The sequence below is a fragment of the Eublepharis macularius genome, chromosome 17 (assembly GCF_028583425.1).
Source record: "Eublepharis macularius isolate TG4126 chromosome 17, MPM_Emac_v1.0, whole genome shotgun sequence".
Lineage (NCBI taxonomy): Eukaryota > Metazoa > Chordata > Lepidosauria > Squamata > Eublepharidae > Eublepharis > Eublepharis macularius.
In genome coordinates, this window is record NC_072806.1 from 20841017 (window position 1) to 20867120 (window position 26104).

At 44.8% G+C, this 26104-nt stretch overlaps 1 protein-coding gene across 3 annotated transcripts in view; it reads right to left on the bottom strand.

Moving 5' to 3' along the window:
• Window positions 1-3000: 3000 nt before the first annotated feature.
• MTMR4 (myotubularin related protein 4) overlaps window positions 3001-26104 on the bottom strand; it is a 45444-nt gene continuing 22340 nt past the window's right edge. For all 3 annotated transcript variants that reach the window (XM_055002088.1, XM_055002089.1, XM_055002090.1), the window contains exons 5-20: window positions 23261-23377; window positions 21281-21363; window positions 20635-20801; window positions 20332-20428; window positions 19500-19613; window positions 18166-18362; window positions 16842-16970; window positions 16322-16433; window positions 14662-14857; window positions 13261-13446; window positions 11149-11319; window positions 10906-11060; window positions 8876-10085; window positions 7615-7725; window positions 6888-6976; window positions 3001-5138 (exon numbers count right to left, since the gene is read on the bottom strand). In XM_055002088.1, the coding sequence (XP_054858063.1) occupies window positions 4961-5138; window positions 6888-6976; window positions 7615-7725; window positions 8876-10085; window positions 10906-11060; window positions 11149-11319; window positions 13261-13446; window positions 14662-14857; window positions 16322-16433; window positions 16842-16970; window positions 18166-18362; window positions 19500-19613; window positions 20332-20428; window positions 20635-20801; window positions 21281-21363; window positions 23261-23377 (3312 nt within the window). In that variant the 3' untranslated portion in view covers window positions 3001-4960. The remainder of the gene's footprint in view (window positions 5139-6887; window positions 6977-7614; window positions 7726-8875; window positions 10086-10905; window positions 11061-11148; window positions 11320-13260; window positions 13447-14661; window positions 14858-16321; window positions 16434-16841; window positions 16971-18165; window positions 18363-19499; window positions 19614-20331; window positions 20429-20634; window positions 20802-21280; window positions 21364-23260; window positions 23378-26104) is intronic.

The following is a 26104-nucleotide window of genomic DNA, read 5'->3' on the forward strand; positions in this document are numbered from 1 at the left end:
CTCTGTAACTTCATAAATATTTGAAGGTTATGTACATGCTGTTGTGATATATAATAAACATATCTCTGAATGTATACATACCTTGTCTCTCCTTTTACCTCTACAGCACTAAGCAGGAAGACTTCTCACCTTTCACATGAACAATTATTTGTCAAAACATCTCACATACATGGTGCTTTTCTCAGTTTAATCAAGCACGCTGCTAAAAAAGTTTATTTAAAATATTTGGGGCTTGCTTATATGAAAACCCACTTGTGTATAAAGTTTCAATAGAATAAAGAAATGAGCCCCTGAATAGGTATGCCTGTTTTTCCTTCTCTTAGCAGTAAGGCTTGAACTAGATGTGGCATTTGGTACCCAGATGGGTCCCTGCATGCAACTTGCATGAGATTACAGTCAAACATTCTTGTTTTTAAAAAGTTTGCAAATGCATGGGGCAGGGCGGGGGGAAGGCACTAACCCAGATTAGGACCAGAGCGAAGGGGAGAGGGGGCTTCTGCCTCCCCCCATACCATTTTCCCTGAGTTGAACCAGCCTCACAATGGGGCAAATAATATCAACCCCCCCCCTCCACACACAGTTTGACCCTCTGTGGTGCCACAGTCCCTGTCTGCTGTGGGTGCAAACTTTATTTAAAGAGAGTAATGCTAGGTTGTAACTCTGTAAGAGTTGGGTCAGAGCTCCCTCTCCCTGCCCACTCAAACTTGTGCCAAATTTCTAGTTTGGCCCTTAGTGACAAGCTGATAAACACTCAGATTCATTCTGCGTGATTTATAGAAGCTCCTTAAATGTATCAGGGCTTTGACTAGTATCCTGCTCTAGCATGGGTTGTAATAATTACTGTAAGACTAGAGATAAGAGTTCAAATCCTAACTGCTATGAAGTAGAAGAGCAAGATCTGGGTCCAGTAGCATCTTGGAGACCAATTGGATTTCCAGGGTATGAGCTTTTGAGAGTCAGAGCTGTCTTCAGAGAGTCAAAGCTAATACCGTGGAAATCTAGCTGGGTCTCCAAGGTACTACGGGACCTCTCTTGACCTAACCTACCTCAAAGAGTTGTCATAAGAATAAAATGGAAGATAGAATAACCACATATGCTACCCTGAAGGGTTGAACAATGACAAAATTGGGTCAAAGTCCTGTGTATTCATAAAAATGCAAAGGGCTTTCCCATAAGGATTCACTCCATTGGGTGATCCACCAGCTTTATTTTTAGAAATTAAAATGGATTCTTTCCACTGCACACATCACCATCTGCTGCAGCAATCACCCTAAGAAAGCATCTCAAGCTACCATGTAATAGGCTTCTTGTGCTAAAACATGACAGCTGCGCCATCACTAAGCTGCTCACCTTCCCGCACCCCATGGTCAGTTTGTTCTGTCAAAGGCCTTTTCCACAGTGTAAATAGGTAAGAAAAACAACCCATAATCACCTAGATTCTGTCGGTCTTTCAGCTTTATGTAAATCCCACACCACATTTTTCTTAATAGCCATGCTCCTTTCCCAAGAAAACTAGTATTCTAGAATAGAGTACTGATTCTGTACAACATGCCTTACCTACTCACTGCTGGGTAACTACAGCCTGTCAATTGCACACGAGTGTGATTTTAGCCGCAATTGATCAGAAGTTAAGACCAATGAATTTAATGGATTTTGCTCCCAAGTAAATGAACACAGGATTGTGGCTTTGGAATCAAGGCACACGGCTTCCTTTGAGCGCAGAAAGCAAGACTTGAGTAATCTGAATCCTACATTCAAAGTGACACTGGGTAGCCACTAGGCAGTTGTAGACTCCCAGCTAGTGCATAAATATAAGTCCTTGAACCTAATGCCTGATAACCTCTACATTCCTTTAACTATGTTAAATTGTATAAGAAAATTGTAACGTTCTGCATTCTTAGAACACAACCTTTGAAGGAGGGAGGGAAAAGCCCTCCCCCTCAGATTCTGAGAACTCAACATGCCCAGTGTCAAGGCTAGTTCACTATATATCCTTGGGCTTTTTCTCTCTGTGATCCATTGACTTGCCTTTTTAAAAACAGACATTGCATAGTTTTGCGATGCTAATGTACTTTTTTGGCATCCTGAGGTACAGGGCTGGCAGTATAAAAATCCTTTCAAAAGTTTTCCCGGTGTGGTACTTCAAATATACATCTCATGACTTGCTGAAAGGTATAGAGAGCTTCCTCACTTGAAAAGATATTTGAATCTGTACAGCTGCTTGCATCAAATGGCAATGCTTAAGTAAACTCAAGATGGCCCCCAAGTCCCATGTGCCAGGGTAATCTCTCACTGCAGAAGCATGGAGGGGAGGGAGAATATGTGAGACTAGATTTTCCAGAATGAGGGTTGCTGGTTAATCAAATGTGCCAGACATTCAAGCTTATTTGTTTGCCCTTGTTCTTGTTTGGGGGAATCAGCAGTGACCAAACCCTGTTGGAAACCCCTTCTCAACAGCTCCCACACACCTGGTAGGACCCTTTCCTCAGAGCCAGAGCTATCCTACGCAGCAAGCAGACAAGCCTGCCAGCTGGCCAGGACTATCTGGCAGAACTGGCTCCTGACAGCTCGAGGCAGGTTAAGAGGGAAGGTGGCACTTAAGGACAATGTGTGCAGGCTGTCACAAGCCCAGGACTGAGCTGGCCAGCTGCAGAGGCTCGAGTGGGGCATGTGTGCACCTAAAGATGTAGGTGTGTGGTGGCTGAGAGGCAGGCGCTTGCCCTCTTGTGATGCCAGTTAAATTAGCATTCTGGATAGTCAAGTGCCAAATAACAAAGCCTTTACTGTACTTAAGGAAGCTTCCGTTAGCTTTTCAAACTTCTCAGCTACCACCCCCATCCCTCCAACTTTTATTTGTTAAAAGCTGTAATTCACAGAAGCTAGTTTTGTGCTTGGAAAGGACACAGCCCTAGTTATGCCCATAACGGAAGCAGCAACCAACTGTGAATGGAGGAGGAAGACCATTCAGTGAAAACTCAGTAATACAATTCAACAAAGCAGCACTAATATAGAGATTTTATTCAACTGTATTGAATTTCTTACAGCACATTGTTTTGTCACAAAGCTATTGATCTGATTTTGGAGGGTGGGTTTGTTTTTTGTTTTTCCTGAAGACAGTGACACAAATTCATGAGAGCTGAAAGGAGTTTGGATTAACCATGGCTGACTTCTCTCTCTCTCCAAGTTTTTGTTGTTTGCAAGTCTGTGCAAATGAGCCGAAAATGGAAACAGACCTGAACTTCTTTCACACATACACACTTCTGTACAGATAAAGTTCAGAGCGTGGCAAACTACAAGATCCCACCTTTTGCCATTAAGAAGTGACTCACTCCCTGAAAGGGGCCATGGGGCAATTCAGGGACAGATCCAGTGTTAAGAGGACGATGCTGGCTTTTAGGCCCAAGACCCAAAGCAGGCTGAAATGTGGAAGGTAGTGAAATAGAGAGAAACACTGAATCTGCTGACAATTTAAAAATCCAGCAAAGAGTGAGATGCTGGCATGAATTCAAGCCTGGCCGCGGAGAAGATAGCATTTCAGGTTCTTCTTGAGACGAGAGGCCTAGCACACCCTTCCAACATGGAGGGTCAAATGATCCTTGAGTTAGCTGGGGGAAAAAATACCTCATCATCTTGTTTGTTCTAACCTCCCCCCCACACACACCCGGGGCCCCCCAGATATATATTTCAGGATAAAACGGCATGGGCTTTGCTCATGAAGATCAGTAAAAATGTCAGCAGAGTCACTCTCCCCTTTCAGGAAGTGCTGATCAATAATTGTTTGGATGGAAGTAAAAGTCTCCACGATGGAACAGCCAGAGCTCATGAGACCCCTTTCCAAAAAAGAAATTTACTGACGTCAGATTGAACTGAGGAACATCGTTGCAATGATGATGATGGTCTTTTTATCGTCCCTTGCACCTTCTTGAGTGACAGGAACAGGGGAAAGGTCCCAGGTTAGCCAGTGTTCTCTGTCTCCCATGTATGAGATTGGCATCCCCCCATCCCATTTATTTTCCAGACTACAGTTTTTTTAAGTGCAGAGAAATAACATTAGCAGCATTTTGGACTGAAACCCTCAAGCACACTAAACAGCACATTCCAGGAGGAAAAGAAAACCACGTCGTCTGCCTGCCCTCCAGGCATCAGGTTTTCAGGATAAAGAGCAACCAGAAATAGGTAGACACAAGTGCAGCATAAGGGAGGGGAGAATACACCCGTGGTACGAATCCAGGGAGGCTCAAGATGTCGCTCCTGTGAAAACACCAGTCTGGAACCAGCTACCCAACACCCACAGTGGGCGGGCAGGAAGAGCAGCAAGACAAACTCAATTCTGCTTTCCACATACAACAGCCAGCTGCCAGGACAAAGAGTCTGTTCCCTGTAAGATCACAGGGATTTTGCAGAGAGAGACTCTGCTTGCTTGATAAGGGAGTCTCTCCTCCTCATTTTGGTATCAGTGCTGGCCTTGAGCCCATCAGGGAAGCGGCTGGCAAGCCAAACGCTACTGAAATATTACTACTGCAGCCAGAGCTTTCCTGTAGATAGGCCATTCTGAGGCTGCCTTCTTTCTTGCAGAATTCAGCCTGCCTGCCTTTGTGAGGTGGGGCAAAGAGGGTCTTTACTCTGCTCATGCCTTCCTATTGCTTTGGGGAACAAGGCAGTATCCTGCACCACGTCACTTGCCAACCCTCTGAAGAAAGACACCGTGGTCTCAGATTTAGCCTGAGGTCTCCTGACCATACACAGTACCATAACGTGGGCCATATCATACTCTTTAATCCAATTTCCTCATCTCCAATACATGGGGCACCAAGTGGGGGGGAAAATCGCCAACAGTGCATACAAGGCTCGGTGGTCAAGCGCTGCGTTACCGACCTCCTCAGCTGTAGCAGAGACAGCCCTTTCCTTCCAGTCTGCAAGTTGAAAAGCCAGGCTTGGATTGGCTCCCTTCTTCTGGCATTCAGCTAGAAGCTGTGGCAATGGGCTTCTTCAGGTGCTGGCTCATTAGTTCCCTGGCACGGGAAACCTGGATGTGATCGTAACAGGAATTGCAAACGAGGACTGGATCATAGAGCTGCTGATCGGGAATGGGAAGCTTCAGGTGGCAGCAGCCGGCACAGAACACATTCCCGCAATTCCTGCGCAAGGGATAAAAGACAGAGGGTAACCGGAAAGCATGGGCAAAATTAGGCTGGCGTATGGAGAATTATTCCTTAAGGCAGGAGGCTGAACCTGACCACAGCTGGCTCAGAGATGGATCTGATAATATTGTGCATTCTTTTGTGCTGTGGTCCCTTAGACTTAAAGAATGAACCTGCCTTGGGGACAGCGGAACTTGGCATGAATAAACACAGTTCCTCATCTCTGCTATGCTGGCTTTGTTTGCAGGTGGGAATGGAAAAAAGGTGGCTGCCAGTCAGTGAGATTCTTCTACAAGAACTCCTGCTGAGACCACATTTCCCCTAGTCCACTACTCCTGTTTTGTCCCCCAGCATTTCCATCCCATCCCCACTATTTTCCCCTCTCATTGAATTAAGTTTCTGTCCCTTCTATCTTTTTGCCCTCTTGTAACCTGTACTGGGTTGTTGTTTTTTTGTCCTGTACTGGGCTCTCCTTCCTTGGAGGTATTTAAGAAGAAGTTAAATGGCCATCTGACAGCAATGATGATTCTATGACTCAACATGAATGCACACAGATCGGGAGAGGGAGGGTATGAAGGGAGAAGCTGGCGCTAGGCTCTCGTGGCCCTTTCTTACATGCCCAGGGTAATATCAATCGCCACTTCGGAGTCAAGAAATAATTTTCCTCCAGGCCAGATTGGCTGGGGATTCTAGAGGTTTTCTGCATTCCTCTGGGCACAGAGCAGGGGTCACTGGAGGAGGTGAAGGCAGGAAAAAGCTGTGAATTTCCTGCACTGTACAGGGGGCTGGACTAGATGATCCTTGGTGTGCCTCCCAGCTCTATGTTTTTATAATTTCCTCTTCCTCCTGCCTTAGCAATGCCTTCCCCATATCGTTCTTTCATATTGCTATACTATTACTATACATACACCCATTATCTTCTCTTGGTTTCTGGTGATTGTAACTGTATTCTAATGCAGTAATTCTTAAACTGTGACCTACAGACCACCAGCATCATATAGAGCACTTCCAAGAAAATAGAACGAGCTACCCACAAATACTTTCAGTTATGTAGCCGAGTTGGTCTGCAGTAGAACAGCAGAGTCCAACAGCACCTTATAGACCAACAAGATTTTCAGGGCATAAGCTTTTGAGAGTCAAAGCTATATCTGAAGAAGGGAGCTTTGACTCTCAAAAGCTTATATCCTGAAAATTGTGTTGGTCTCTAAGGTGCTACTGGACTCAAATCCTGCTTCCCCCAAATACCGTTTTCCATACAACACAGTTTAATAATTCTGTTCTAGAGACAAACATTGTCCCAGATTTTTCCCCTTGGAAATCCAAGTTTCCTCTGTCAATATGTAACAACAGGGAATGGTATGTATATAACATTTCTAAGGCCAACAGATATAACTGCCTTGAGTGAGTAGTAACGCAGGATAAACATTTCTAAACAAACAAAAAATCTCATTCATCAAAATAGTGACGTTTTGAACATCTTTTCTTTTTTCCTATATTCTAAATGGGAAAGACCATGTAACTCAACCTTAAGAATTTAAACAATGGTCAATTAGACTAGTGGTGGCTGCTGCTAATTTTTTGGACAAGTGCGATTATAATGAGCTTCCATGTCCTACCAATTCCTAATAAGGAAATATTCATGGAATGCTTCCATTTCCCCCAATCCCAATAAATATTTGGGATACAGTTATCAAGGGAAAAGAACTATATGAAAGGAGCAGAAGTATAGTAACTGGCAAGTATTACCTGCAGTGGTGCCTGCGTTTGGCCAGCCAGAACTCACAATCACAGTTAAAGCAATGTGAGGCCATGTGGTCAGGAACCCAGCGCGTGACCTGCAAAGAAACCACCGTTAACACATTAAGGCTTGTTTTGGCTCTGTTCGTTAGATAGATCAATGTTTGGACAAGGTATTATTAATGGCTTGTTTAGAATTCTTTGTTGCAAGCACTTTTTAAAAAATGGATGTTTGAGGGCTGGGGAAGAATTCAGAGGGGAACATTACAAGGTTGATGGAAGTGGAAAAAGACAAGATGCAGAAGGAATTTTCACCCAGAGAAAAGGAAAACACACTGAACATTTTCAAGCATTTGAAAGGAAATTGGAAGAAAAATGATTATTCCGTAGAGTGAATAACAAAGAACTGGGTTAACTGGTTTAGGCTGGGTACACTACAGAGTAATAAAAAATTTTATGTATCCAGAGCTGACGACTGCCAGAGAAAGGACACTGGAATGGATAAAGCCATTTACCTGAACTGGAGGATTATTCTTATTAAAAGGAGCAAAAGAAAAAAAATCAATGTTATACACCTGGCTTTGAGGAGGCGGAAAAATCGAAATAACTGAAAATACATCGTATCATCCTGCGTCCTACCTCATCGTACTCCTATAAATGGCGTAACAGCTACCGAACAGAAGCAGCCACTCTCCAACATCGTAACTGGCCATTCCAAGGAGAAAAAATTATGTACCTCAGTTTCCCTTTTATCAACAGGCTCCCAGCTTGCTTCAGACAGGCAATCTTCACTATGATCAGAGTAGAAATCTTCATTTTCACTGCCATCAGATTCCTTGAGACAGGTCTGCAAGGAAGGTGGTAAGAGACATTTGCTACTGGTTACACATTGCACACACACCTCTCTTTTGAGCCTCAGGGTCAAACTATGTTTGAGTTTTTAATGAGCTTGGTCCAGATTCCCTGGGCCCAACTTGAGTTCCCCACAGCCACACAGCAGCTGCAGGAAATGGCCTCTAAAAATACAAGATATCCCAGACAGGTTTGGAACACTGTCATGGAGCGAGGAAACGTTCCTCCCCCCAGCTGTTTTCCCAACCAGAAAACAGCACTGGCGGGGGGCACGGATTTCGCTGTTTTCTGCTCCACGTGGAGAATTCCGTGCACGTGCAGCAGTGAAAACAAGGATGTAACTCTGCTCCCCAGAGTGCCGCTGTGTTGCTGAGGGAACCTTGACTCTACTTTTTAAAATGCAAACATGTAATTTGTGGCCCTCAGCTTCAACTTTCCAGTAGCCAAGTGGGAAAAACTGTTCTCCAACCACCAGTACAAAAGAGTGGGAGAAGGCAAAAATGCTGGCATGTTATTTTGGGAAATAGACATGCAGTGAAGAAGGAGGAAAGAAGAAGTATCCTTAAACAGTAGGAATTGGGAAAAGGAAGGAAAGGGAGTCTGACAACCTATATGTTTGTCTGCTCTGCAGCAAACAGCATTATAGTGGATTGTGATCCACTGCTTATGACCATCAGAGGAGGAAGAATCAGCAGCCATGCATCCTTCCGTTATGGCTGGATCCAGCTGCAACTAAGGTCTCTCCCCCCCGCCTTCTTTTCCAGTTATCAACTGTGGCCATCAGAGGGAGGTGGGGATGAGCAGCCCAGCACCCTTTCCCCAGGCTGTGCTGAGAATCTCCAATCAAAGTAGCATTTGCTTATTACTTTAAAAAAAACAACAACGCTGGCGTTTGAATTGGCTGTTAAGTGCGGTTAGCAACTTTGGGAGCCAATTTTTGGCTGAAAAGCCAGATAGCAATACAGTAAAAAAGTAACTAGGACTGGATAATGGATAAACAGAGAACCTTTGGGGTGCATGTGCATATAAAGAAGGGTTTATAAGCCCTTTGGCCCCTTCAATGCATCATTCTGTAACTGATTGCCTTTGCTAAGAAGAAGCTGTGTGGAGAGAACCACAGGAAGTGACCTGGGGCCTTCACTTACAAAGTCATCTTCATAGTCCATCTGTGGTTCAGCTGGAGGTGCGTAGCAATGGCGGATGTCCAATCTAAGCTGCAGCTCTCGCACCTGCCTGCGCAGCTGCTCAACCTCCTGCTTGTAGGTGGCTTCGATCTGCCGTAGCCTGTGCTGGATCACATCTGTGGGGAAGGGGAGCCCATCGTCGTCTAGATAGAGAGGAGGCACTGGGGAAGGACTGTTTGGAGGCACGTGCTTGGTGCCGAGTGCCTGCTTCAAATGGCAGGGGAGCCACAGCCGGCTGGATTTTGTGGCGAGGCCTGTGCAGTGTGTGCCAGAATGGCCCGTGCCAGCTGGGGGCTTTGCACCGTCTTTCAAAGGCCATTGGCCACTGAGACATAGTCCAGAGGTCCAAAAGGGCCTGCTGCTCAGCCTCTTGTTACAGCAGCCGTAGGAGAAGAACCTCCGAGGACCCATGTCACCCCCAGGAAGTGAAGTCCCCAGCCCCTGAAAACTGTCCCAGTTGGCTCCTAGAAGAGAGAATTCACTGGTCTGGCTCTGTGAAATTCCTTTTCGCCACCACTCTGGAGGAGTTTTTCCTATCTGGCTGCTTTCCTCTCTGTGCCCGACACAGCTCCGTTTACCATCTTCCTCATTTTGACAACCTGGAGCATCTTGTTTTGGGACACTAGGGGCTGGCGGGTTCCAAACAGGAGCACATGCTGAAGGCCGCAGGGAAGGCTGTATGAAGTCCCAGGTGCCATTGGATTCCAAGCCAACACCTTTCACATTGCTGCAGGGGGGCTGTTCTAATTGCTCCTCAGTTCTGTCCAAATCCCGTGAAGGTTTCTTTTGGCCCAAAACACTTTGAGCTGGGCAGATGCCTTCCGCTGCTGCTGGACTCACTTCGTTGACCACCTCCTGAGAGATGCCGTTTAATTTCTGAGTCTCCCCATCATCCTGCGTATGTGGCTGATCAATTCTGTAACTGCCAGCGCTGCAACTCCCAACTATGTGCGGGGGATGGAGTTCCTGCTGCTCTGGCATCTGAGGCGGCTCCTCTGTTGTGCTCTCGTTGACTGCCACTGCCTCCCCAGCATTAGGATGTCTAGGCTCCAGGCCTACTCGGACGTCTTGACAGTGGTTGTTAAGATTTGGATCACTTGATGTGCGGGTCAGCAGGCTGCCAGGATCACAGCCTGAGAGCAGGTCATCCATGGATCTTGTCTTTGGTAACCTAAAAACAGAAGACATAGTCAAGGTATCGAAGAACGAACATTTATCATCTAAGAAGGCTCTCATGGAGCCTGAACTAGGAAAAACAAATATTCCCCTAAACTGAGTGGCCGTCATCACCTTCTAGTTTGAGCCCTGCTAACTGATTCTTGGTCTCCAAGTAAATAAATCTTCATGGCCAGCAAATCAGAACACAGTGATGTTGGGCTCTTGCAGCCATAACAGCATTATCTAGTGACCTCTTTCCTATGCGCAAAAGCTCAGCACATCTGCAATTAAGGCCACGTGTCTCAAGATGAACTGAAAAAGTTGAGTTTCAGGTGGATAGCCATGTTGGTCTGCAGTAGAACAGCAAGATCAACAAGATTTTCAGGGTCTAAGCTTTCAAGAGTCAAAGCTCCCTTCTTCAGAACTCATACCTGAAAGTCTTGTTGGTCTTTAAGGTGTCGATGGATTTGAATCTTGCAGAAAAAGCTAAATATCACTGGAGAGGCATCCAGTTCATATAATGTACTTGTCATTTCTAAATGTGTCTGATAAAATCCTTTGTCCAAATTTTTCAAAACAAAAATCCAAGTATTCACTATGCAAGTCAAAGTATTCTGTCCTGTGTTAAGATTAAAATGTGCAGCATATGTGACAATGAATACAACAAAGGTCAAACACAACCTCCAGGGTTTTCACTTCTACAAACTCTGCTGGAACTGGGGAAACTGCAAGAAGGAATGTGGGGTGTGCTCTAGACATGGGTCCTGATGAAAGAGGCATCTCTGGAAGCCTTGTCTGACAAGCTGCAGAGGAGACGGCTCACTTTCTCCTACCTGTCAAGCGATCTGCTGCTAAATTCCTGGCACTGGGACCCAGAAGGCAAGTAAAGGTCCATGTCCTCTTCTCCAAGAGGACATGGAGATGACGCTGGGAGATACACTGCTGTCCAGAGGTGCAGTGCACGCACGTGGCACACTGGATGCAGCACCTGTGATGGGAGGAGAACAGACTCAGGAACAGAGCAGAAAACCTCCCTCTTCTCCAGGCCTTCCTTCGCCGGTGGATATTCCACTCACCTGTTCATTTCCAGGCATGTAGAGCAGATTGTGAAAATTCTTGTTGCCGGCTCTCAGAAGGGACCACACGGAGCAGGTGCGCTTGGCAATGTTGTGCATCTCTCGCTCACAAGGGCTGTTTCCGAGAAAGGTCCCGTAAAGGCAGGAGTAGGTGTGTTGAACCAATTTCACCTGCAGCATCAAGAGAAATTATTTCAGGGCTTTGGATTGAACTCCAACAGGAGTCTTCAAGCGTGCTTCTTTTTTAACCTTCTGGTTTTTCAAAATGTTAAATACAGAAGTCTCTGAACACAGTGTGTACCAAATCGAACGAAATGAATTCAAGAGATATGAATGATTACTTTGGAAGTTTGCTAGATTATCAATGTTTATCTGCATTCATGCATAATAACAACATACTTTGGATGTATACAGTACTTTCACTGCTCAATGATTCAGACATATAATGTAGTAGCAAAAGATTCAGTAGTAAATAAGTTTGGCCGTAAACTACTGAAACTGCTTTCTATGTCCAACCGGCATATTTTGCACGGCGCCTCTTTTGATTCTACAGGGGGGGTCCTTTACATACATGGTGGCATCTGGTACCAGCACTGTTGACTACATAGCCATATCCCCTGATCTATTTAACCGAGTTTTCAACTTCAAGGTTTTAGATATAACATTAAGTGACCACTGTCCCTTGAGACTGTCTCTTACTGCCAACGTTAATGTCCTAGCGAAACCAGTACCAGACCTTGCTGAGAGCATGAATCCCAATCTTAGGAGGCTCAAATGGTCCAGGAAACTACATTGCACTATATCCAATACCTTGTCATCTTTGGAAGTGAATAGACTGAGATCATCTCTTTTACAAAACACCACAGATGTGATTAAAACTTTTGATGAAATTAATTTCCAGCTTAAACCTGCCTTAACAAATAACAGGCCTATGAAGTCGATATTACATGCTCAAAGTGGTTGGTTCGACCACAAATGCAGAGCGCTTAAAAAAGAACTCCTTTACACTATGAGACAGGTCAGGCATAATAGGGATCGGGCTCAGATCAGCAGTCTAACAAAGCTAAGGTCCCAGTATAAAGCTCTAATCAAACAGAAGAAATTAGAACATGCTAAATTTCTCTGGAATCAGTTAGACCGCACAGTATCTGAAAGAAATGACTTGCGATTTTGGGACTTGGTTGCATTGAAAAGAAGCTCCCTCTACTGCCATATTGATTCATTTATTCCAGGCCACCTCTGGTCTTCTTACTTTAATAAAATCTTCAGGCCTCAATATCCCCAACTAGAGGGATCTTGGACTTGCCAACAGGTTATACATCAGGATTCTCCGGACCTGCCAGAATGGGCACCAGTCTCCGAAGCTGAAATTAGAGGACTAATTGCCTCATTACCCACTGGTAAATCTCCAGGTGAGGATATGTTACCACCTGAACTGTATAAAGCCTTCCCAGACTGGTGGGCCCCAGTAGTGGCTAGGGTGTTTACTCAAATTAATGGTTCAACCCTAATCCCCCCTGGATGGAAGCTGAGCATAGTGGTACCTATACACAAAAAAGGGGATAAATCTGACCCGCAAAACTATAGACCAATAAGTCTACTTGACATAATGTAGTAATCCTTACATGAGTCCAGAAAAACAGAACAGCATTTTTAGCTGTGATAACTTAAGAGTGGTGATAAGTGGGGACTGACCAGGAAGTAGCTTGCCAAAACTATTTGGTGAGTTCATGGTAGAGGTGAGAGCTGAACTGGTGAAATGATCACACCTCTTTACTTTAGCCTCTATGCTATTACAGCTCATGACCAAGGCCCTTTCCTGAAACAAATTACTGGTCTGGCATATTGTCAAGTGGAAGTAATATATAAAAACAGAAAAATGTGGAACATAGCATTACACACATTTTTGGACTCTTGTCAAATAGCTAGATACAATCTTGTTATTTATTGTGTGTACTTCACTCAATACCTACCTTTAGTCAAGTCTAAGTATACACATTTTGGTACGCAGTTTTCTTGTCAACTCAATCTAGATTGGATCCCAGACCCAACAAGTTTTGCTGTGGCCATCTTTAGCTGATAAACTCAGACCTCTGAAAAGCTTGCTCTTACCAAGAAAGCTTCGTTGAATTCAAAAAGGCAGGGGAATTGCTTGAGCAGCTGGTGTACAGAATCCAGCCACTGCAGAAACACGGGGCACTGCTCGTTCTGATCTTCTGCCTTTTCCTGATGGCCACAGCGATCCGCAAACTTGTGGCCAAAATCCAGCCAATCTGATTCGACCAACACCTGGAAACCCTGCGAGCAAAAGGAGTGTAAGAATTTCAGCACTGTGTACTCTCTGGTCATGCTACAACAGAAAGGACTGGAGACCTTAGATGCCTCTTTAGATTATCTCTTCCACTACTCAGATCACAACACCTCTCGTCCTCAAATCCCTTAGATGACATCCCTACACTTCTACAGCCAGCATTAACTTTCCTTTTCCCTACTTTTAAAGCTCTCTATAGCAGAATCCCACTTTTAGGCCCTTGTTTTCTGTTATATTTTTGCCCCATTTCCTTCATTCTTCTAATTCATCTACCCTGAGACTTTTGTTTTTTTTAATATGATTCTGCGTATTCTCACTTGCTGTCCCATATGAGGAATGTTTCCTCCCTGAGAGTGCTTACTAACCATCTCCCGCTTGTCCTTCATTTCCCAACCTTAGTTGTAGCCCCTTAGTTCTCATCTCAGCTACAAATACATAATGTAACCGGCTCTGCTTACACTGATCTCTCATCGCCATTGTCTTCCTCCCTTCCCCTATTGTCTTCTCTACTGTCTATTTTAAGTCCTTGGGGGTCATGTATTATTCCTGAAACAATAAACTCAATAAGCTACCCGAAGTCTACAAGAAGGCATGTGGCCTACTGCTTGATCAGCTGAGGATCCAAAATGAGAAATATTCTTGCTTTACAGAAAGACATGGGCCTTTGCAAGATGAACACTCACTACCTCTGACAAAGATCTGTTAAATTAAGCAGCACAGATGACATCAAAAGGGACAAGGAAGTTGGGGATCTGTGAACATCACTTTACTTTTGTCTGCAAAGCAACTTAAAAACAAAGAACAGCTATGCCAGCCTGTGTTTTCCCAGCATCCATCCCTTCCCCAAAGCAAAGAGCCCACAACCAGCTTTTCTCCACTTCACTGGAGTAGGAGGTTCTTCAGAAGAGCCTAAGAGACATCACCTTCATGTCTGTAGGTGCTGCTCATTTGGAAAAACAGCTGCTTCCATTACAGAAGGATGCTTGGCTTGCAAAAGTTTTGTCATCGGACGTGGTTCTCACTGCATCAATTTTGTTACCAATCCCACCCCACAACAGCCCTTTTGTTGTAGCACTCACAACCTGTTTTCAAAATTCAAAAACTGTTCAAAGATTCAACCAAGTTTGGGACTCCTGGACCATACACATGATTGAATTTCATTAAAACTGCCTGTTCAGCCCAACATGATGGTGGCACTCTACCTCCATGGTCCTGTAATAAGGGTCCAGAAGAATCTTTGCCAGGGCAACAATCTGGGGAGTTCTGTCCCAGCCATCTGAACAGTGAACCAGCACAGGGCGCCCTTCCCGGTCTATGGCGTTTGAGACCAATACAGCAGCCTTCAGCATGACAGATAGGTGTTGCAGCCATTTGGTGCTCTCTAGAGCTGACAGCCAACTGAAAGGTACATGTGAAAGGGAAAACCATTACGCCTGTGAATGACATAAAGAATCTCTGAAGCCTTCAGAATTGCAAAGAGAGAATCCAGAACTAGGTGGATCAACTGTACAGAAGGTTTCTAATTCAGAGCTACAGAAAATACGGCTTTCCTTGTTTTTCAGGGAGAAAAGAGAACACACCTTACAAAAGACACGGTTCCCATTTATTTTTTAAATAAATGTTCTTAAATGTAACCTTTTCAATACCAGCAACTGGCAAGCACAAAGGAGCCTAACACAACATAGAAAGCTCCCTTCAGCTCTTTAAACTACTAGCCCTCAATAAGGTGCAAAGAAACATTTCCATAGCAACCGGTGAAAAGAAGGGCAATGCGCCGAGGCAGAAAAGGCAGGAAGAGAGACAGCTGCTGAGAGGGAAGTGATTAATATGGGGGTCACCGCCCTGTGCCGAACGCCACGAGTGAGAGGCAGACTACATTTGAAAAGGAACAAAAAGGAGCAAACAAGAGAAGTCAGGAAAAGCAGCCGTGGAGAAAAGGGCCAGATCAGTCCCTAACACATCTAAGCAGCAGCATGTGGCACAGAAGGCAGACTGGCAGAACTGGGCCAGCGGGACCCTGGGTTGAGATCTTTGCATAGCTGTTAAGTTCAAATAGGTAACCTTGAGCCAGTCACCATCTCAGGTTTGTTGCAAGGGTAAAAAGGAGAGATTTCATGACAGTTGCTGTGAGCTTCTTTGGAAAAGGATTAGTATAAAATATGCAGAAATTAAGGTGGTCAGACCAAAGATCCATCAAGCCCAGTATCTTGTTTCCAGCAGAAGCCAACCAGATGCCCCTGTAAGTCCACAAGCAAGGCATGAAGGCAACAGTCCTTTCTCACTTTTTGCCCTCTGGTACTCTTTGGTATTTAAAGGTACACTGTCTCTGAATATGGAGGTTCCATTTAGCCATCGTGGCTGATCACGGACCAGTGGTTTCCTGTAAACTTCTCTAACCCCCCTTTAAAGCCACTTAAGCTACCAGCCATATCCTATGGCAGTGCATGCCAGACATTCTTTTTTAAAATTCATTTTGTCTGATCTGAATTCTACTGAATTCTTTTTTTATATATATCCCCAAGTTCTAGCTTTACAAGAGCGGCAGAAAACAATCTCTCTCTATTTACACTCTTCGTGCCATTCATAATTTTAAAAGACTTCAACATGTTCCACTCTTTAGATGTCTTTTTTTCCTAACTTGAAATATATATATATTATGCCCATCCAATGCTTAAAGGAAAACAGAGCAATGGGAACTGCCTCCAGCAGAATGCGTCCTTATTTACATTAACATCCTCGTATTCTGCCAGCAGAAAAGAATGCCCGCTGCAGTCCCATCCCGACCACAACCCTCTCAACTGGAAGCAAGGTATCAGCCCACAGCAAACTGGGAAATGCTGGCTGGACGGGTGTGGCGCTTACTTGCTGGGATCTGGCATCTGACTGCATACTGCCCGCAGGTACTGGAAGCTGTTTCGGATGGAGTGGATGTTGGCCATCCCCATGAACACCACCTCGCAGTTGGGGTAATACTCTGAAACACAACACGGAGGACGGAATCAGCTGGTTGCCGGCCTTGAGTGTCAGAGGGAGTGTTTCACAGCAGCCACTTGACCGTAAGTCAGTAGACAGGCCCTGCTGTCTCACTTGATCATAAGGAAGAGCAGAATTCATGGTGCACATGTAAGTACATCAGCGCGTAGATGCACTGTGAAAAGTAGTGGGTAAGTTTCTCTAAAGGACACCACGTGCTGCCTTTCAGTTCAAATCGCTCACCAACCGCACGACGCATCCTCTATGAGCCCTCAGCCTTCTTAAATCAAGACAGGAAGTTGAAGAGTGGAGACACTGGAGTGACGCGGCCAGGCTTTTGTTCATGCCTCTGCCCCTTATGTGCCTTTGGGGTCCCAGCAAGGGTTATAGTGCCCAATGAAACCTGTACCTTCACACTCGCAGCCTCCTCCCTTGGCTCTGTTGGCAACAGCTGCTGTGTAAGACCGGGCATCTAAAATCAACAGCTTCTGTGGTGTTGCTGAACTCTCCACGCTTGAACCGGCAGTCAGTGATGAATCTGCAAGGAAAGAAATCTGAATCCTCCCATCCCTTGAATGAGTGAGAATGCTACAAAGTCTGCTCTGCGACACACCACTCAGAGGAAAGCTGAAGCAAGCAGAAGGCTGAGATGACGTGTGAGGTGACTAGGACAAAGCTTCTCATTCGCTGAATTCATAAAAGCAGAATTAACTGTAGTAGCATTAAGTGAAGGGGATGGAACAAACATCTCTGCTGTCAGAATGAAGACATCAATTGGATACAGCAGAAGTCTTTTTCCTTCTTTGTTGTTTCCAGCTGCACTGGAGTATTCCAGATGTCGCCTTAGCAGTGCCATGCAGAAGGTGACCAATACTTCCCGATTTCTACTAGGAATAACAGATAGCACCAAGACTTTGCTCTCTCTTTGCGGTCATATCACTACGGTGAATGCATTAGGAGGCAGGGCACTGGTAAGACCACATCCATAATACCATGTCTGGTTTTGGACTTGAGAACTCACTTTCTACAAGGAAGAAGTTTGATTGTAACGGGCATAAATGAACGACCACTTGAACAATTTTAAGACTGAAGAACAGAAAAGGAACATGATCACACACCTCACAAATCCATCATGATAACAGATAACGATGAGCTAAGGAGATAAATGAAGAGTGCAGGCGCAACTGTTAACAGCCATGAACTAGCAATTAACACATTTTTGATAATAAAGTTCTCTTTGTGCTCCCAACAGAATTCTTCTGATTTTATTAAGTTCAAGGCAGAGCTGGGAAAATTTGTAACTTTACTGTCACTTTCTCTTTTGGGATCAGGAAGGATTCTCCTTCAGTACAAGTGTGGAGCCTTCCTTCCTTCCCAGTAGGAACACATATGGAGGTGTTTGCCCTGCTAGAACCTTTTGGTAGCACATCAGTCACTACTGTCTGTGGCTCACTGCGGTCTGGAACGCAGACAGGATGGGTGAGCAGACAGTCTTACCCTGAGACAAGGGACTGGCCTAGAAAGGATGCTGCGGTCCCCTTTAATTTCATCCCCGTGCCCCTGTAACTATTTTTATTTAAAATGTTTATGTCCCACTTTTCTCCGTATCAATGGGATTCAAAGCGACTCGAAATGAACCAGACTCATCGCTCTGGCGAAGGGGCCAAATTCTGTCAAGGGCCATATAGCTCTGAAGAAACAAGGGGGAAAGAACCAAAACACATCTCGCTTACCAAACCCAGCATCACAAGCCTCGTTCCCATCGCTGAGCCCAGAATGTGGAGTCCCCCCAGCCACTCTCTGTCCAGGGTTCAAGGCACAGGCTTTGGCAATGGAGGTCACTAGGTACTCATCATCTGCATTGCGCCAGCCCCACCAGCTTATTTCAGGCTGGCTGCAGCGTGCAATCACTGCCCCGTTGCGCAAGTGTCTGAAAGAGAAGCCAAGTTCAGCTAGCCCTAGAGTCCAGGGCCCTCTTCCAAAAAGCCAGTTATTGAATGACTTTGTTTTCTTCACTCTAAAATCAAATCACCAATTTAGAACATAAGGGCCCCTTGCTAAATACAAGCAAGCAACACAAATTAGCTCTGTATTAGACCAGTAGGTCTAATGACAGGGTTTTGACATTATATCAATCCTGGAATACACCAGAGGCGATCAGCAAGTATGAACGAAGGGGGCAGAGATGCAAGAAACATCCCTTGGCTTTCCAGGATCTTCTGCAAAAATATTAAATCTTGCTTGGAAATTTCCTTACTGGAGATGGGTCTTTACGTTTTGCCCCATAACACTGTTAGCAGAATAATTTATTAAAATGAAATATTCTGAGGAAGGCAGAACAATGGAACTCAATCTCACAATGGCCCGATATGTAAGGGACTATGTCTAAAACTATGTTGAACAGCAAGAGAGATACTTAAGTCAAGTGCATAATCCCATACTTGGCCATGAACGCAACAGGCCACCTACAGTGGTAGTCTTCAGCCTTCCAGACACATGACCCACCTTTAACCCAAACATGCAAAAGTGTACAGGGTGATAGTGCTGGTGGTGGGACCCATCTTCGGTCAGGTTGTCACCCAGTTGTGAGTCTTTACCCACTAGCTGAAAGTCAACTATCCTAGACAGTCTGCCCTAATGCAGGTCACTCTATCACTATGTACAACTGCCTTTAGGGTCTGATTTTGGTCAAAAGGTTGACTAGAAATTTAAAAATAAAGCATCTGATGAGATACTCATGAAATCTTGTTTTGGGAGTCTCCAAAGAAAGACAATTCCCAGAATTCTCGGACATAACTGTTTCAGTTCGCAACAGCTCTTTTAGTTCATCACACAGACATAAATCTAATCTTCTCAGTTAAAAGCTGCTGCTTTCTGACCCATTCTCTTGGTGGACAATGTGACGAATTAACACCTCAGTGAAGTTCTGCAGTACTGTTTTAAGAAGCCAAGAAAAACTGGACGGAGGAGAGTGTGAATATCAAATAGAGTTGCAGCAACTCTACCAACACATCCCCTTCAACTGTCCCTGGACTCGTGATCTTCTACAGAACAGATGTTTTCTTACCTGTACACAACTGCTGGAATTCTCTTCCAAGACCGAAAAGAAGCCACATTCTCCAGCTCCTTATCGGTGATCCAGACAGGAACAAGGAGCTTCTGCGGATAGCTTGTACACAACCTACAGAGGAAAAAAACCCCCACAGAGTCTGGCCATGAGATGGGAATAACTGAAGTGACATCAAACTTCAAAACTTTTTAACTTGTAAAGGAATCTGTATTAAGGGACCATCAATAAGCACACTTGATGCTTCCAAAAATGCCATTTGGTTGGGAACAGGAAAGCCAGGGATCTTGACAGATGACAAGGTGGCTATTAGGTACTAAGAAAATGGAATCACTGAAAGGCAAACGTGCTCCCAGCCAAGCCTGGTCCAGACTGAAAGGGATCCATGGGAATTGGGGAAGGAGTTTATTTGTGCTCAGATAATACAATTATTTTCAGCACCAGCTGGAGCTTTTGCAACACAGAACACACCTATATCCACACGACAAGGATACTGATTCTTGAGGCTAGAGAGAAATAGGGAACAGCTCAGCACCCTTCTATTGTACAGAGACCCACTCCTCGCTAAGAACTGCTTTCCCAAACACCTTTTAATAGATTTTTAATTTATGCTCGTATTTTAAATTGCTATTAAGCAAATTTAGGAGCTGGCCTCTGCCTGAAAAGAAGGGTCAACAATCCAACAACTTGCTGGGCTTTTTGCCACTGTATTGTGAAGTCAGTCCTGCATTTCTAGTCTGAACTTCATCAAGCATCCTGCACTGCCACTGTGGGTGCTCTCTCTCTCTCTCTCTCTCTCTCTCTGGAGGATCAAACAGAACTCACGACTCACTTGTAATTGTTGTTGATGCCAGAAACCCTCCAAACGTTCTGCAAGTCAAAGCCCATCCGGGCCAGCTCCATCTCAAATCGGTATTTTACATGGTCTCCTGCAAAGGCAAACATGGTTAATGATGGTCCACACAGAGGACTCCAGACAAAAGAATGTCATGCATTCTGGTGGCGCTTCTGATATGTCTCTCGATAGTTGAGAAAGGGAGAACAATACACAGCACCAATATGCCATGTCAAAAGGTCATCAACATCACCCCCATGACCTTTTGGAAATCATCTTGGAAGCTGCCTGAGAGTTCACCTGGGCGGCAGAGGTGGGCATGTTGGTCCTCTTCATCAGCACAAACCCCCAAGCACCAGGCATGATAAGCAAACGCAAACAGATCTTCTGGCTTTGTAGGGCGAGCGATGGCTCGGCTTAGCCGCTTCAGCCACTCCTGGCATTGCTTGAAAGTAGAGAAATGGCACCTGCAAAACACAGAGATGTACCCATTCACCTGCTGCAAGAAGGTAACACTTACCAGGGGTTTTTCATCTGGACTGTGCGTGTGTATGTCAAAATAAACATGTCCAAAAAACCCTGAATGCAGTAAACACTGAACTATGCACTCTTTTCTGGGACTAGTGGCAACAGCGACTAGCCTAGATGACTAACACAAACACAGCTGGACAGCTTAAGGTAGAGCCGGTCTATCAACTACTATTAGCCACGCCAGCTAAAAACAACCTGCATGTATAGAGCCCATCTGCCTCCGAGAAACAGATGCTGGCGAAGTTCCTCCAGGCATCTAGTGAGCTGCTGTGGGATACTGGCCCTGATCCAACATGACAACAGTCAGGTTTTGATGGCAGCAGTTGGACTACAGATGGGCCACATTGCAGGATGAAGAGCCCAGTTCTATTCTGCCCCAGCTGTAATACTCAAGATGGCATAAGGCAGCAGCTACCTGACTACTTTGGAATCCTTGCAGACAATATGAAGCTGGAACATGTCCCGACTCTCCACGCTTTCCATCATCCTCAAAGGCACCTAAAACAGAGACGCCGGCACACGTGAGCAGGCAGACGCTATTCCGGACTCTACAAGCAGACACCCTGCACACCATGCCCTAGAGTCACCTGGCTCCAAATTGCATGCCATCCGAAATGCTACATGGAAGCAATTTCACAGGTTGGATACAAGTGGTGAATGTGGAAGACAGAGAAAGAAACAGAGATGTGAAGGCCCAGAAAAAGCCCAGAACAATGAGAGGGGGGGGTGTATAGCATTCCCCCCTCCAAGGTCTTTTAATGAGTTTTTTCCAGTAGATTGAAAATTTTAGAAAGGACTAAAAAAAACCCTGCCATGAAACATCATTTCTTTTGGAATGACAAGGTTTCACCCCGAATGTACAGTATGCAGATTTTATGTAAGACAATCTACAGCATTAGAGAATGTTTATGTTCAAATAACACTCTTTCTCCCCTCTACTAATATTGTGTTTTCAATTTTTATTTTTTCCTCCCTCCTCAGTGACCAAAAACTAAGATAAAATGTGTTACAGTAGCACAAGAGACAGCTTTTTGCAGTTCTCTCTCCTGAACAGAATATATTTGCAATTTCGCTTGTAGGAAAAAAAATATTTTCTTTTTGAATTTCATAAATATACTAAATAGTACAGTTTTGTATGTTCTCAGTTATAAATTATGCACCTTATACTGTCAAAGCAGTAAAAGAAGTTTAGGGTGGATTCGGAACTAAGTAGTGTATGTATTGCAATTTCCACAAAATCCATTTTTCCGCCAGGGAAAAAGAACACCTTTGCCATGGCTTCAAGACATCCAGAATATCTCTAGACAGAAACTCATCCTGAGAGAGAGGGGGAGGATTTTGGGAACAAAAAGGCTCAATAAGGCCAAAGAACCTTGAACATTCATTTCAAGGGACCAGAAATCACAAGTCAGCTGGTCTGGAAAGGCCCCTTTGAAAAGAGAATACTCCTCCGCTCATAGGCACAGCTTGAAAGAAGGGCTCACAGATCAGTCCTTTGCTTTCAGGTGACAACAACCAAGTGGACACTCAGCATCAATTCCATGAGGAGCTATTAGCTGGTCTGCAACTCACAAAAGCCAAAAATCATCTAGCAGGAATCAGAGTTGCAGAGGTTCTGTGATCACAAAAGCAAGGCAGTTGCCTTGCCTAACACGGGATTTTAATGGGCTTCAGTTCCTATTCAAAATGTTTTTTGGATGGTGGCGGCTTTTGTTAGAAAAGCTAGGAGAACCGTGTTGACAGCAGGACAGCTTCGCTCTCCCTCTTTCTCAAGGGAGCCTTCATGCAAAATTGCCTAGAGGAGAAGAGGCAGCCAAAGCAAGCAGTAGATCAGTCAGAGGTGACTGGCCTATAAGCTGCAGAAGTGACCCATCCCTGTGACCTGGTCCACGCATGGCTAAAATAGGTTATCTCAATTTAGTTTAAAGAGACTAAGGAAGAGGAACAACGTAGGAGTCTCAGTGCCGCAGAGAGTAAGAACAGAAAAGGGACTACACAGATTTTGCTACCTCCAGTGCAGCAATCGTGGCTTCTCAGTACCAGCTCAAGGCAACGTATGGAGGAAGCAGAATGCCATTATATTCCCCTAAACAAAGCAAGGGCCTAGCTTTGCTCAGGCAATACAAGAGAAACTGACCCTCCCATTCCCTAGCAGTACTCCTTTCCTTGCTGGTGCATGGGTCATGTGGAAAGATCTGCTCTGCAAGCAGTCTGGGTTGACTGGGAACATGGAGTGGGTGTGAGGGTAAGTGCCTAAATGGGTCAGCAGGGGTGGAAGGGAAGACCAAATAGCCTTCTGGCTCCTTCCAACTTCCTGTGTGTGTGTGTATGGGGGGGGTCACCGCTGTCATAAACCACTGGCAGAACAAACTACCCAACATACAGCAAGACTTACATTGATTACAGAGTCCTTAAACTTGATATGGAGCCGGTAGTTGGAGATGGCAATGATGGCGTCACTCGCATGGCCCAGGTATTCCACACCCTCTCCCTGCAGCACCGTGAATGGGACCTGGGAAGAGGAGAAAGGAGCACAGCTGAAGCAACTGGCACTCTGGTCTCACACCCCACATGCTCTCTTGAGCAGATTCTGGAGAGGCAGGGTACAAATAACCCAAACCAAAAAAAAAAAAAAGGCATTCCCACATGCACAGGATAGGAGTGGAGGTTCACAACAAAGGTCAAAGGCTGAAATGTAGGGTCTGGCATTTTGAGGCCTTGTTTTTAAGGAAGACATGCCGGTCTGCAGCACAGGCCCCCTATTTGAAAATAAAACTGGTCTTGGTCCGAGAGGCATTGTGAAGATGGAATGTAAACTAAACCACTGCTTCTGTTCTTCAGCAGCATATGTTCACCCTTCAGAATTGCAGCCTGGGGCTGATCTGTCAATAGGAGGTGCTTTGCGGGCAGAAGGCTGAGCGACCAGAGCGTAGTGCCTGGACCTTGCTCTCTATTTTTTAGTATTCTGGGGCTGTTCTTATCCATTTTCAGCTCCTCCCCATGGAGACCCTTGTTGTCTGTGACATAGGAAGACAGCATGGAGGAGCGCTCTCTCCCTAAACCAGCTGGGCCAAGAAGGAGCAAAGAAATGGCAGAAATTCTGGGAGGCGTCGCATCCAACAGAGAAGTTCTTGACTGAATCACAAATGAACATGACCAGCTCCATCAAGGGTTCTATTTTAACAATTATCTTCCAATTTGATTTGGAAGCAGGGTGTGATATAAGCAAGAAATAAATAAATAAAGCCATATTTTAAAAGAGCTTGATGAGGAAAAGATACCAAGTCCTATAGAAGTTTGCACAGCTCAGTATTTGCTGCATTTAAACCCTAGTGTTCAATCTTTTCTTATCCCCCTGGCTGAAATAGTTTGGTGTAGTGGATGTTAAAAGCAGCAGGACTCTAATCTGGAGAGCCAGGTTTGATTCCCCACTCCTCTGCTTGAAGCCAGCTGGGTGACCTTGGGTCAGTCACAGCTCTTTCAGAGCTCTCTCTGCCCCACCCACCTCACAGGGTGATTGCTGTGAGAATAACAACACACTTTATAAACTGCTCTAAGAGTGGCATTAAGTTGTCCTGAAGGGCGGTATATAAACCAAATATTATTATTGTTTATAAATGGATCTAATAGTTTTGCTGGTTAACTGGAAAGTTTAACACTTGAAATTCCCACAGGACTGTGGAATCATGTTGGCAGAGTGTGATCTGGCTGCTGGCACCAGAAGGGGTTCTGCAGCATCCATAGGACCTTGCATTTCTTTTACCTCTTCAGAGCCAACCCTCATATCTCTGAAGCAGCACTGAGAAATTATGAGGTTTCATGCCCCTAAAATGGGTGGGTGGTGGGGGGAATGCCCATGTTCAATGGAAAGCCAATCTGGGTTTTTTGTCCCTATACTGCTTCAGCCAACAGTGACACAGCAGAACTGAAGGCTATTCCAAAATCTACTCACTGGAAGTTCTCGGTCATTCCTAAGTTTAATCAATCATCAACGAGCAGTGCACATAATTGTGCTCACAAAAGAGAAGGGAGAGTTAAGTTGAATCTTGACTCTTGAAACTGGACACAGCATCTATTTTACTTTGAATTAATATTGTCAGGCCTGGGATGGTGTTTTAAAACATCAAGCCAACAAAAGAAATGAGCTACAAATGCATTCCCAATAAAAACTTGATGCCCAGTCATGTCAAAAGCAAACCCCTCTTGCAGTGCTTCGGAAAGAGGATTTAGCAAACCACTGGAGAAATGGAAGTCCCCAGGTATGGGACAGTCACTGAAAGTTCCTCTCATTTTCCTAGGGCTCACTGCTGGATGGTTTCGAAGCAGAAGTATAAGAAATGCACAGTCCAGAGCATGGCATCCAGAGGACAGCTTGATCCAAACTTTGAATCTCCCGAGGCCCTATTTGATGTGCTCACACCTGCAGAGATGTGGCAAGTAGCCACCGAGAATAAGATGTTCTCTGCTGTGGTGCCTTGCTCATCAAAACTCTCTGCAACACTCCGCATGGCACCAAAGCTATTAGCTTTACAGCTGTAGGCTAAATCTTGCTTTTTGCCCAGGTACTTGGAGATTGCTGGTGTTTCTGTCAATTTGGCCTGCCACTTTGCTTTGCGGCTCTTGGTTTTACAGCCATGCTGAAGTACTTTATATTACTGCTGCAAGTTTTTTTATCTATTATTAATGCTCTTCTATTGTATCGTATTGATGAAGGACAGTTTTAATGGATTTTAATGAGGTTTCGGAAACTGCCTTCAGTACCTTAAAATGGAGGTGGGGAAGAAAAGCAAAGTATAAATAAAATTTAAATTAAAAAAAATATATAGTTGTGCGCATCTGCCTAAGTATATTTGGAGAACTGTGGTATCCATGTCCATGTGACATTTCACCCTTGCTTAACCTGGATGGTGACTTTCACCATAACCACCAGTTTTAACTTAGCACTTTTAATTCAGATGGAAACCTCCATCACTTGGGTTTCCTCTTCATCTTCCTAGTACATCTATTCCCCTACTCAGGGTTGCCCATCTGACATCCACCAGAGCTTGCTCCTTTCTGCAGTGGCTCCCACTTTGTGGAAGAGGCTCCTAGAGGAGGTATAAAGGATAGGTGGCATTTGCTTGTTGTCTTTAGAAGACACTGCAAACCATTAATGCTCATCCAGGGCTTTAAAGGTGGTGTGAGGACTTCAGGCAGTGAAATTTCTGTGTTCTTTTGTGATTTTGATTGCGGTTTTTAA